General features: G+C 39.1%; 1 protein-coding gene across 2 annotated transcripts in view; it reads right to left on the bottom strand.

Annotated features, from left to right (window-relative positions):
* Positions 1–1,829: 1,829 nt before the first annotated feature.
* Positions 1,830–13,609, bottom strand: part of stat5a (signal transducer and activator of transcription 5a) — a 54,365-nt gene continuing 42,585 nt past the window's right edge. For both annotated transcript variants that reach the window (XM_011477950.4, XM_078951778.1), the window contains exons 9-19: positions 10,815–10,994; positions 10,059–10,146; positions 8,215–8,337; positions 7,946–8,038; positions 6,940–7,146; positions 6,187–6,281; positions 5,750–5,892; positions 4,511–4,666; positions 4,355–4,406; positions 3,842–3,952; positions 1,830–3,739 (exon numbers count right to left, since the gene is read on the bottom strand). In XM_011477950.4, coding sequence (XP_011476252.3) covers positions 3,616–3,739; positions 3,842–3,952; positions 4,355–4,406; positions 4,511–4,666; positions 5,750–5,892; positions 6,187–6,281; positions 6,940–7,146; positions 7,946–8,038; positions 8,215–8,337; positions 10,059–10,146; positions 10,815–10,994 — 1,372 coding nt within the window. In that variant the 3' untranslated portion in view covers positions 1,830–3,615. The remainder of the gene's footprint in view (positions 3,740–3,841; positions 3,953–4,354; positions 4,407–4,510; positions 4,667–5,749; positions 5,893–6,186; positions 6,282–6,939; positions 7,147–7,945; positions 8,039–8,214; positions 8,338–10,058; positions 10,147–10,814; positions 10,995–13,609) is intronic.

Genomic DNA, 13,609 nt, shown 5'->3' with positions numbered 1-13,609 from the left:
CTGTATTTTATCCGGGCTGGGGACCCAGACTTGTGGCTAAAAAATGGGGTCTTGTCCAATAACCCAGACTGGTTGAAGCTCATTGCACCCCTTGGAAAATAAACCCTGATTACCTATGCACCAGTCCTACAGCCAACTGAGCCATCCAGCTGCAAACTGGAAGCATTAATTCAACTTTGTATATTATTGTGTCAAATATATGTATAATATGTGCAATAATACGTGAACTAGTCTGTGAACCCTAATGTGTCACATCCTTCTTTTAAAATTGATGCACTTGTGTCACAGGCATAAGCACACAGAAAATTCAAACCTTTGGCTGCAGCAGTGTCTGATCTCACTAAACCTCTATTTTTACCTGTAAGTTGACTGTTTGTCTCCATCAACTAATTAAAAAGTCCTACTGTGCTGGATCTTGTCTGCATCAGACCTGACATTCAAAAACATCATCCAGAAATCAACACAAGGTAACGGGCAGATTCCATTCTCTGTTTCAGTAATATTTCAAAATAGCTCTTAAATCCTGAGCAAACTGAGAAATCTGAATATATTACCTGGATACTCTGAAAATCTTTCATTCCAAAATTTAAAAATGAGTTTTTTTTTTGTGGCAACAAACGTTGTTAGCAAAAAACAATTCTATTTACCAAAAATAAACCAAAAAAACCCCAAAGAAATTCAGTCTGAGAAATTTGGGAGAATGTTTCATTTATTTGTCATTAAAAACTATTTCTTCATGAAATTGTGGTTTTATTTTGAAATGAGCCATTCCAACAGCCAACAGCCATCCCTTACCGTGAAGGGGGGTCTAAGGGCAGGGATGCCAGTATAGCTTAGTCAGTTTGTTAGTTCATTTTAGTATTTTCCTATTGAACTCTTTGTATTCGTGATCCTTTTGAGTTCATGTTTTACTTCGAAGCCCATCGAGACGACTGTTGTTGTGATTTTGGGCTATACAAATAAAATTGAATTGAATTGAACAGTAAAATTATAAGCTGAAAAAAAATCTTAAAAGGCTATTTTTTTATTCTTGCATAACAGATATGAGCTGTGATTTGATTCAAAACTCAGAGCTATTACCACTTTTCCACTCTGACAAGGCGCCTGTACACAAACTCTAAATCATAAGCTTGGAAACGCTGCGTTCTCTAATCAACCACCTAAACTGGCTTACCCTTTTGAAGAATTCCTGCCCTTTGAAAACAGATCATAAAACCGTTTAAGCAGTAAATGCTCACATTTCATTCAGCCCTGCATAAATTAGATTTTGTTATCTTTCCCAGCCAGGACACTAGTCACATATGACATTTAAACGGAGACACACAACCCCAGTGTTGCTGTGCGTTTCCTTTTCACCAGATGGCAGAAAAGAGCCGAATGGGATCATTTAGGAAAGGAAAGCTCTTAAATTTTCAGCAAGCCTTCATACTCAGAGTGGATTTGAGATTTTTTGTTTTAAAGTGAAGTCCTCATTTCTTTTATTTCAAATAGACCAAACTAAATAGTTTAGCTTTTTTCAGTTTTTAGGGTTTCTTTTTTTTGGCAATTTATATTTGTTTAAATAGACAATTATAAAAGTTACCTTTGTGCTCATATTGTGTGTTAAAGTTTATTAACACAGGATTATAATTAGTATTCTGAGCTCTAACGAATTGGTTAAAATGCAAAGCAACACACAGTTGCTCAATTAAATGAGAGCATTCTTCGTTATGTCATATCAGTGAGTTGCTCTCAGGCTTTCCACTCTGTAATCTGCTAAACTGAGCAGGGTTGACTCATTCTCAGTGACATGTTTTTTTCCCCTCAAAAATCCACCAAACTTCATAAGATTTTCCGTAATTTATTTATAAAACTTTATTTTATTCCTTTCAACTCAACAGCTGTGATCCTCGGAAAACCATCCAAGTGATAAACCAAAACCACAACCATAAAACGTACAAACAACAAACAAAGCATCTACAATCGAAAAATGCAAAGTCTACAGTGGAACGAAGAGGAGAGAGATGGTGATGAGGAACCTGTTACGACCATGTAGCTTCAGATTTTTACAACAAAAAAAGGAGAGGAAAGAACTGAGACACGATGAACAAATATATATTTTTTTAACATTGCAATGTCCAAACATTTAATAAAAACATTAAAATGCATCATTCATTTTTTTTTTGATGGCCAAGTGCACCGTGTTGTTTTTTTAAATGATGCTTCTTCTGCTAAACTTCATTGTTTTTTATACCTTCATGAGCTTACATTCATTTTGGGGGAGGAAATTATAATAAATATAGACCTAAGAAAGATAAAACAAGTCTATTATTCTCTCTAAATATAGTTTTTTTTTTCAATTGGCTTCATCGGTTATGCAAAGCAATTTATTCCTGAGGCGCATAGCTGTTTTAAAACAATTACCCTTCATGTTTGACAAAATGATCACGCAGAATAAAAATAAGTCTGAATTAACAGCAGAAGTCGCGGGGGTGAGGGTGGGGACTTGACATCGGCGATTTCTGAATGTGGCAGCAAGTCTGTAAAAGCATTTAAAAGTGCGCTTTTATGCTTTGCAGCTTCACTTGCTTTTTTTCTGCCATGCCGTCACACAGAGACAGGGCCGTGCTCGTTCCAACAACTTGTAGAGTCCAAGGCAGGAAAGATGTATCGTTTCTGGATTTCTTCAAGCATCAGGCAAACATTGCCCATGCAGCATGGGATCTTCTTCACACACGTTAATGCAGCTTTTTTGTTTTTGTTTGTTTTTTTGGATTGTAGCTATTGATGAGAATGTGGTTCAGACAAGACAACAAACCAAAACCAACGACTGTCAACAGAAGAGTGCGAGGTAGCATTGATGACTGGGGCACAGGGACCTGAGAGGACAAGCAGGCAATGCCGGGTAAATGCTTAGATTTGCATTTCTGTGTACAAACAGAAGACGGATAGCCCTGTGAGAGCAAGGGAGGTGCATACACTCCTTCGCCTTTGCAGCTGGTGAACAAATCAGAACAAATAAATCCCAAGCTTTGTGCATATGTACCGTGTGCTGATGTCTGTGCTGTCAGTGGCAGAGAGCAAAGAGCCCCTCTTCCCTTAGGTTAGTGTATATGCGTTTGAAGAACTGACAAGCAATGACTTGGATTCATGTGCTGCAGAGCAAAAGCAGAAAAAAAAAATCCACGTTAAAGTTTCTCCTTCATCCGAGGGCAGGATCGGTGTGGCTATCAAAGTATCGCTTGCCCATTTACAAAGCAGAACATGTGAAATCAAAGCATTCCACTCTTAAAATAACATCATACAGTAGTATATTTTTGATTCAAACAATTTTGTAATGCAAGCTCCTTGCGAATGAACAATAACTTCTTTTTTTTTTAACAATACTGTAACATTGAGGGTTTTGCATGTCACCCAGTCTGTTTTAAAAACACAAATAAACTAAGAAATCACTAACATGCATGCTCTCATGTTAAAAAGAAAAGAAGAAAAAAAATCACAACCATTGTTAACAATTTCACATTATAGCAATATGATAAAAAGGAGAGACGAATGGAATATAACCATGTCAATGTGAGTGGGGCAAGTTTGTTGGCAGGATTTGTTTGGTGGTGCTCCGAGTCATAAAGTCAAGGGTCAGGACTGCTGGCCCCCCCACTGGCTTTCTACGGGCCGCCGCAGAAGCTCCTCCACATGCCTCGCCACGTCCATTGTGTCATCGAGGTCAAAATCTCCCTCTGCATCTAAGATAGGGTCGGCTCTGCAGCAGCATATAGATTGGAGGCATTCAGAATTAGACCAACACACGTTCTGGATTAAGAAATAGAAATTTTATTTAAAAAAAACAAAACACTCAACTCACATATTTTGGTACATGTTATAGGGATGATGGTGGTTGACGGGAGCTGGTGAGGCGCCTTGATCCATATAGGTTGGGTTTCCACTTGTCGGATCTGGATTAGCTGTAGCAAAGCTGCACACATACATAAGCACACGCGTAAACCCAGGTTAAAAGCCTATGTGGCTTGTTGCCTAAGCAACGATCCTCGGCATGTTTCGCAGACCTTCCTGCATCATTATAGCCGTTCTCCCTACGGCGGGCCAACCAACTGCGGCGATGGGCAGGCAGCACAGCTTACTAACTAACGAGCCTAACTCTAATTATGAGTGGAGGGCAGGCTCACTCAGGAACCCTTGGCATCCTTAATTGGCCTCCTCCAAGTCGAACAGCTAACTAATGGCTGATCTGAATTCAGGGCCCAGTACTTAGATATTACCTCTAAATGGTACTTCAGAGTCAAATGCGGCGCGTGAACAGAAGAAGAGAAAGGAAAGAGACAAAGACGAAATAGAGAAACAGAAGTCGGATACTTACTCAGGCACTACCTGTTTGATCTGCGGCTTCACGTAACCGTCCACTGCTTTGGCTTGAAGAGAACATTGAAGACAGAATTACTATTAGGTCTGATGAGTCAATCACCTTCAAAACCGAGACAATTCTGAGCTCTTGAGTCTATCTGTGCAAACTCACAAAGTGGCGGGGTGTAATACTTGGAGAAAACCTCATCCTTGGGCTTGTCGGGATAGAGGAACAGCAAATGGTTGAGGTCGCTAATCCTGTCAGCCAACGAGCGAATGGAGAAGTCTTTGGTTGTGTATGGCATGAGGTTCCAAACCATTCGCTCACCTAGAAAAGAGCTAAAGAATTACTACCAAAAGCTGAACGCATACAAACAGAATGTTGCTGTTCGATGGTTCTTTTGACGGTTTTCTGTATGTTTCTGCAATGTGGTAGAGAACTTTTACACGCCTACACTTTCCTAATCAATGAACATAAATGGGAGCTGTTCTGTCCTTTTAAAAGTGTTTCCAGTGCTCTTTTAAAGACCTACTTCAATAAAAAATTGTGTTTTTGTGGCCTTTTTTCTGATGATTGAGGACATATGTAAAGAAAATTAATCCAAAAACTGCATTTCTGAGTATTTCCTTAGTAAAATCGTTGTGACAAATTGTTGTACTTGCAAAAAGCTTGTGGCAGTGATGTAGGTGCCACAATCGGCGGGCCACATGCGCCCTGCTCCGCTCCATTCCGATGCATCCACATGCAGACAAATAGATCCATGTACGGCTTGGTTTTCCTCCGCCAAGCTGACATCTAGCTCAAAACTGTATGGCTGAATAGCTCCAAAATTGCTCGCCATTTTTGTTGCACCGGTAATATTAGGTTGGGTTTGTGAAGGGCTGTAAGCTAGAGGGAGAGAGTGTAAACAGAGGGATGCTGGGAAATGTCTTTCAAACTGCATTTTAGCGTTTGCTCCTGATTCACAAGGATTTGAATAAAGAAATACTCAGAAATGGAAATTTGAGATCCATTTCTTCCTCAATCATCAGAAAAATGACACCAGAACATGTTAGAAACACCCTTTTCATCCGAGTGGGTTGTTAAAAGCTGAGCCCAGGCCTTCACCCTATCCCTGTTTTTTACAGTCTGTTTTAACTAAAAAGCTGTAATGTTACGGTCAGAACACAGACCAGCGAAAGCTGAACTAGCAGCAAAAAAAAATTTTAAAATCTCACAAACGAATCGAGCTCTGACCCTCCCTGAACGAAATCAAAGCAAACAATCCCAGGTCATCAAGCGCTGCCTCACATTCCTCTGTGAGCGGACCGGTCAGAGCTCAGGCGGCTTCAGGTTACCTTAGAGATAACCAGACTATGAACCTTGTTAAGCAACTGCCTCCACTAAAATAAAGGCATTTTGCAGCCGTACCTGCTTTGTTGGGGTTTTCTGCCACCCATGCAATAGTGATCCCTCCGATCTCAGAGTCACTGAAGCGCAGAAGGAAAGTGCCGTTGGGTTTGGACATTAACATATCCTGAGCCTGCTGCTTGTTGACAAAGCCCAGAATAGCACTGCAAAAATTAAATAAAAAATAAAAAAATAAATGTAAGTACATAGAAGCAAAAATTCTGATGTGTTTCTCATCCAATGCTCTTTATTCCATCAGTAAGAGCAGGTTGTCATGGAAAAACTAGAAGGTGAACTGTAGGATTAGTTTACAAATTGGGAAACAGAGTTACAGTTCATTTTAGCTCCCCAGAACATTATAGTTTAGATGTCAAATGAAGAATTGGTACCTATCGGCTTTAAAGTCTTTGCTTTTATACCATTTATAGCCAAAACGGTGAAATTAGACAATATGTTACCCATCATTCCAATGCGGCTTTAGATGCTTTTTTGTGAGCTCCATGACGCCATCAAACCACTGCCAAAATGTAAAATTCCTTCCAGGCAAACTTTCCTGCAGGGGAAAAGAAGGAAAACAATTTTGGACAAAACAGAAAATATATTTTCATCGGTTTTTAGATTCACCAAGTGAAAAGAGGTAGAGAAAAAGAAACGCTCACTTCTAACATCTGCAATAACAAACCTTTCCGATTTACACTTACTTGTTTATTAGCAGCAACAAGCTGTGCAAAATCAGGACTTTTATGTCCATTTCTGAAGCAGCTACCACACATCCGTGCTTTTTTTTTTTAACATGATGATGTGTGGTTAATGGGAGTGTAACATCTGTCCTCAACTGTTACTTTGAACTAGCAAATGAAGCCCCCCCCAGCCTTTTCCGAAGAGGACAAACAGCCCTATTAAGATAAAGACTGGTTTACCAATGAAACACAGTTGCTCAAGTTGACCATGGAATAATGCTGCAGGGGGAGTGCAAATGGAGCAAGAAATATTTCTGTGTATGAATATCATGGTTACTTCGAAGAATTCGATGAAAACTAAGCATGTGGCTGAAATGTCTTACATAAATTAGCCCGTGGGGGTAAAAAAAAAAAAAAAGAGCAAAACATGTTTACAAAGACAAATTCATTCACAAAAACTACCAACAGGGATTTCTTGCTTTTAACTTGGTGTTTGCCTAAAGGATCAGAAGGTACTAGATTGTTGCTGACCCTGTTAAACTGTGACCAGGTCATTGTCATGCTCCGGTAGTCGTCAGGATTGTTGCTGGAGCTGCTGAAGGCCTTCTGAGCCAGGAAGACCAGGTTTTCTTCTGACAGGCCGCGGTTGCTCTGCACCTCTGCCTTGTACTTCATGTTGATGGCATCACAAAGCTGAGGCCAAAGCACTTTATCTGGCACAAGGAAAGGCACTCGTCCCTGCGTGAACACGAGACGGTAGCAGACGATTGTAATGGCGATCAAATGCATTCGAATGATTTCAATTGTGCAACAAATGAGGAAGTATTTAGTTATATATGACAATATATAGATCATTTACCAAGTGGGTTAAATCTATGTCACCACTGACTATGTATGAGAACTGAACTGCAGGAGCAGAAAACGCTTTATTTGTGGCTCCAACCAAATGAAGCAAATTTCCGTTGACATTTTTTTTTTTTCATACGGATGTTGCCTTGTTGGTAATAGAAATCCTGTCAGGGAGTGGTTGGTCTGAGTCGACGTTTCTATGACAACCACTCACACCAATCAGAAGTGTGCTTGCTGGAAGGCCACACTCCTAACACTTGAAAGCGGGCAACGCAAAATCTGTCAAACATTTTGTATTGGGGCATCTGATTGGTTAGCTTATAACATGAATAATTTGTGTTACCAGAAAAAAAGTCATGAAAAAATGTTAGGATTAGCAAGAACTGAGTTGCGAAATAAAGCTGTTTAATTCTCTATCTATGGGATTTTGGCTTCTTGAAATCAGCGAGTACTTCCTGTTTGGAACACGAGGGGGGAGGGGTCCCTCAGTCCAGCTCTCACATACAGTCAATGGGCACAACATACTAATCAATCAGGCATCATTTACATATAAGGAAGAACAATTTCAAGACAATTTTTTAAGGTTTACAATACAACATAAAAAATACTAATATAAATATAAAAGTGCATCAATAATGCATCAGAATTACAAACCAGATAATATATTTTCCTGCACAGACAAACTCACCGGCTCTGCAAAAGCGTTGTCCCACAGCACAGTTGCTGTGGCATTATTGTCTTGACTACCATGAACTATCACAACTACAGGAAGCGATAGTGTCTGTTCATAGAACACAAAAAAGCAACACGTTCAGGGAAAGTGTATTGCAACATGAAGTTCAACAAATAATGTCACGGTATCATCAAGAAAACATTCTGATTGGTCAAAACACGTAGTTCCGGAAATAAAAAGAAGAACAGAGATGTGTGCTAACGACACTTTTTGCACCATCTTACCTTCACTTGAAAGACAAGTTCGTTGCTTCCGACACTAAACTGGGACTCGAAAAGGATGGTGAACTTCTCCTCTGTAACCGACTCTGCTCCTCTTCTGTCTGATCGCTTGATCCTCTTCAAAGACTAAATGAAAGATGAGATGTAAAAACATATTACACATAATGGCTGTAAAATCTGCATAATTCAAAGGGAGTCAGAATTCTGGAGCAACAATATCCAGGGGTGGCTCTGGGGTATTGTTGCTACCAACATCAATGACATGGCGAGTTTCTACTCGCCTGGCAAACATGCCATGTGTGTGTGCATCAGGCCTCTGTGCAAAGCTGAGCCAACATTCCCCTGTGACCAAGAATGAAGATTCTGCACAGTGGTAAGCAATAATCTGATCTGACATAAGACTATCCATGTTTTATTCATGTCTTTATGCCATGCTGACATTTATATTGTTTTTATGTTGTTTTGTTGATGTTGTTTGGCCTTCTAGCTTTCTAATGGAAAGAACTTTATGGTTTTAACTGTGAAGGGTACTATTGACATTAAGTTTACTTACATAAGAATAAAAACAGCACATTCTTTGATTATTCAGCTAATTAAATATAACTCATTACTATTTTGGTTTAGCATGTTTTATTGGACATGCATCTATCCAGAGAAAAGAGTACACGTATGTTCACTTAGGTCCTGGTAAGAATAAAAGTTTTAGACTTAACGTTCAAACAATCACAGGTTTTCCATTTAATGTATCTAAAACAATCGAAACAGTCATCCATTTAATGTCAAACAAAAGTTCTCTGAAACCAAAAACTATTCTATTTTTGCTCAGTGTGTGACACATGAAAGTCTGCTAATTTTATTTCATGGCAGACAATAAATTAAGGCTTGAATAGGGAATTAGGATTTCACTGTTTTATATTTTATTTTGTTTTATACTGTTTATTATTTTCTTTAAAACTTTGATTTACATTTGAAATCACATTAAAAATGTAAATCAAAATGTAAATCATTTACTGTTTTTTATGTTTTTTTTTTATTTTAATTATGATTGTACAGTTTTATATTTTAATGCTATAATTTGTTTCAGGTTTTAATTATGATATTACTTTTTTATTTTATGTTTTATTTTGTTTCAGGTTTTATTTGTGATTTTTTGTGATATTTTAAATTTCTATTATGATTTTACCGTTTTATATTGTACTATGTTCTAAGTTTTATTTATGGTTCTACATTTTGTTTTAGGTTTAATTGTGATCTTACTGTTTTTTTTTATATATGTTGTGTTTTAATTGTGTTAATTGTCTCAATTGTAATATTTCCCCTGTCATTTTTTGTGAAGTACTTTAAATTATCTTCAGGTATGAATTTTGCTATAAAAAATTGCATTGTCTTTAAGTCAAAAAGGGATGTTGTCTTTTAACATAAATACGGTTCATTAAAATACTACATGAAGTTTTAATGAGTAAAACAACACATTGTTTAAATTTTGTGTTTTGGTTGGACTAAATCTGTTTGGTTTTGCTATCCAGTTCTTGTCCCACTGTTGTGGCCATTTAATTTCACTAAACTGAACCATTTACTGGTTTAAAAACTCCTTTCACAGCATTCAACAAAACAGGTGGCAAATTATTCACTTGTGTCTCTTTCAAGTATGAACTTCTAAACATTAATATATTCTCAAAGTAGTTAATAATTGACACACGCAAGAGCAAAAAGCAGGCAAAAAGCAGGGGTTGAAATATGGAGAGGAAGCCTCATCATGATTTCCAATGAACTTTCTTGCACTTCAGGAGTTAGAGGGCGTTTCTGTCGATTGCATATTCATGAGCTCATCTGGACTGTTTGCTTACCATGTTCCTGAAGTGGGCGCTGAGGGTCCCTGTGGTTTGGTGGTACTCCATCACACAATTATTGTTAAGAATTTCTCCACTGCTGTCACTGAATGAGAGGCAATTGGAGAGCAAGTTAATTATTTGATCTGCCTGTTGTGATGTACTTGAGTGGCGTTAACGATACTGCCGAATTACGCTAATGTAAGCTCCAGGAGCGAAAGTCTTTTCTCTGCATAATTTGAGTTTGAAACTTTTAGCATTATTATCTCTGTTGTCTGCCCAATTTCCCAGGAGCTTTCAAGCTGACCTTCCATTTTGGGAGGTTTCTATGAGCAGGGATGAATGTGGAGCGAGGCTGTGAAACAGGCTAAATGTGGATTCTGTGGCCGCACCACAGATTCCTCTGAGGCATTGTACAAGTTCCAATCATGTTTCTACCATGAGGTCTAAAAACAATTCTTTCTAGAGATTAATCTTAGACTTACCAAACTCTGAAAAAAGTCTCCACAAGTTTATTATATAGGCTCCCAAAGGTCATCTGGGTCATACCCCGGAGTCAAGCTACACCCTAGAGTCCATCACAGGACCATGAAGAACCACACATGAATTCTTAAGAACAATTTAGAATCCCAAACAACCTAACGTGCATATTTTTGGACAGTTTGAGGATACCGGACAGGAAACTATTGAGCCACAACTTCCTCGTTGAAGGATACAGAGTCAGTGTTTATTGTGACAACATTTCTCGGACATAAAATGGTGCTTCGCACTTACTTCCTTGTGTTCTCATTTTTTAGCAGAGCCTTGGCTTGCTGTTCACTTATGATGGTCGCTTTTACTTGTGGGGGGTTCATATGCACGTTCAACTTCCCACCAACTAGAAGACGCACGGTGGCGGCAAACTTGGTTTGGGTTTTAAGAACTTGCGGGGGCTGTTTCTCGATGATGAAGGTACTGTGGAGGAAAAAGCCAAAGTCAATAAGGGAGATGTGAAAAATCACAGGCCTTAGTTATATGGACTTGTACGAGGGGTTGACTTGTATGGGTGCATGTGGTTTTCTGGGTGGTAGAAGGTCGTAGAGGGGCTGCATCTTAAGAGGAACGGAGGTGTGTCTTAAGGAAAGCGATCAGCCATCGGATCAATTGTATCCAGAATGGGGCGGTCTACTTCGTGCTAATGCTGTCTGGTTTTGCTTGAAACGATCCACGATAACCGCAATGAACTTCCAAGTGGCGTTGATCCTTTCAAGCAGCGCAATTGTCTCCAGCATTTATTTTTTATGTGAAGGACATCTTGATCATACACTTTGCTTCGTCTGCAGGTACATAAAAGGCAGAGGAGGAACTGGTGTGTTTGTCCACTAAACAAAGGTAGGCAATACAGAGGCGTAAAATTCCAGTCGCAGATGATGTCATCAGCATGTGTCACATTTTCCTGTTACCAATGCAACTAGAGCGGTATAAACCGGCCCCTAGGCTACATTCAAACTGCTCTCAGCAGCCACTTCCGATGAAGTTTATCTAAACGCATGTAAATGCGTTGCGTTCAAGACTCTAACGTACGCACGTAGCTACACAACATTTTAGGACCGTTTTTTTGGCTCTACGTACAAAACGTGCAGCCATTAAACACATATTTTAGGTCATGGACTCCAAATTGGTAGTGACGTATGGATTATTTTTAGTTCAAGGAAAGGCCAACCATTGGAAAATTAATCATGGTGTAGAAATTAATAACTGTGGTTTGTGCCCGGCCGGAATTATATGACACCAAGTATTTTATGTATTGGAATACAGCTGTTAAAAAAAAAGGCCTGGAGCAAAATTTATGAGATTTGCACCGCTTTCATGGTTCGCACCAAGCCTCTTAAGTGGTGATGGTGGGTGGGCATGTGCTTGTAAATTGTAAGAAAAAATAAATTAAGCCCCTCCCTGCTTGTCTAGTGTGAACACAGTGGGATAAAAGCATGTTCATGAATCCGCATTTAGCGCATTCTTGAACACGCATCACATGCTTGGTGTGTCTGTAGCTTAAGGCTCTAGTTTTTTTCTAAGAGACAGGCCAATATTGGTCAAAACCAAGTTTTCCTTAAGATTTTTTTCTCTTTTTATTGATATATCCACAAAGATTGAATGTTTAAGTGAGCATCATGACTTTAATGAGCACACATCAGATAATAAACAGACCTTCAAGTCTTTTCAGGGTCATCAGAGAACAGATAACATTTCCGTTTGCAAAAAAAAATGACATTAAATAACATTATTGCCAGAGCACTTTGTTTGCTTTCAAATTGTACATTGACAGTGAGAATGCTGAGGAGAGTTTAAGATCTACTATGTCGGGAGGTTAGGAGTAATAGCCTTTGAAAATGACCTTAGTTTTAAGCAAGCACATTGTAGGAAGGTCAAGCAAATTAATCATTACTCAGAAAAGCAACACGCTTAACAACAATAGCTGGCATCTCTTCCTGCAGAGTTGATGCAGATTCCTGCAACACACAGGGAGCAAGAAGTGAGAAAACTCCAGCAGGCAAATGAGTCGTCCACCACACTCACGGTGTTGCTTTGAGCCTTTAAGGTTTCTGATCTGGAACTGAAGAAATGCCGATGATGAGATGAAACACTTCCTGCATCAGCGTGAAACCCCTGAGTTTCAGGGGTCTCAAGAGAGGACATAGTAGAAAAACAGACCCCATGTTGTACACTGGGTGGTGACGGTGCATTACTGTCCGGTTGCAAGCTCGTCTGCAGCCTATCAGAAATCGCTGTGACAATGACATGACTTCTTGGTGTGTTAAGGCTCTCCTCGGGGACCATCTTCTAGGAAAATGCAAGAGGAGGCTGTCAAAAACTTCAGAGCACTCTTGCCCCATCAAATCTTCCTTTGGGGGCTGCACTGACAGACTAAAATAGGCTGCATGTGCCCTTGCTTTCCTTTAAAACCTTTCACAATCCATGCTCGTTTGGGTCTGAGGACTTTTTAGGTGCCATTTCCAGTCAGCACATGGAAAGTCACTTTGGAAACAGATACAACAGCCACCAGCCCATTTGCAGAAAAAAAAAGAAAAAACAGATCAGCGCCATAAAAACGAGTTCACAAGATGAACCACGCTAGGGCTTGAGAGTCTTTCATTTTTAAAGATTTTAAAAAGTAACATATTTTTACACTACAAGGCATATCAAGGGAAACAAAACAGTAAGATAAGTCATTCAACTCATTCACAGTTGAAGCTTAGTACGTATCACTCTAACTGTATGAAACTTCTGACTACAGTACCCATAATGCTCCAACAATCCATCAAGCTTGGCAGCTTTGTCTAACGTTGTACTAAAACGTTTTGACAGATTTTGGAGCATCATGTACCACAGGAAATTAGAAGTTCAGCCAGAGTTCATACTTAAGGCAGATTTCATATTGTTGAAAAATACAAGGATTTCGCATTATGGACCCAAAAAATACAGTAAGAGTCAGTTAGTTCTGATGTTCAAACTTCTGTCTAAGACGCACCAACAACGGTAAAACTAATTGTGTATTTTTCCCCCCACTGTTGACTTGCCATCTCCTACAT

The sequence above is a fragment of the Oryzias latipes genome, chromosome 8 (assembly GCF_053564925.1).
Source record: "Oryzias latipes strain Hd-rR chromosome 8, Olatipes_Hd-rR_3.1".
In the NCBI taxonomy this organism is placed as follows: domain Eukaryota; kingdom Metazoa; phylum Chordata; class Actinopteri; order Beloniformes; family Adrianichthyidae; genus Oryzias; species Oryzias latipes.
This window is presented reverse-complemented; position numbering and strand designations above follow the sequence as displayed.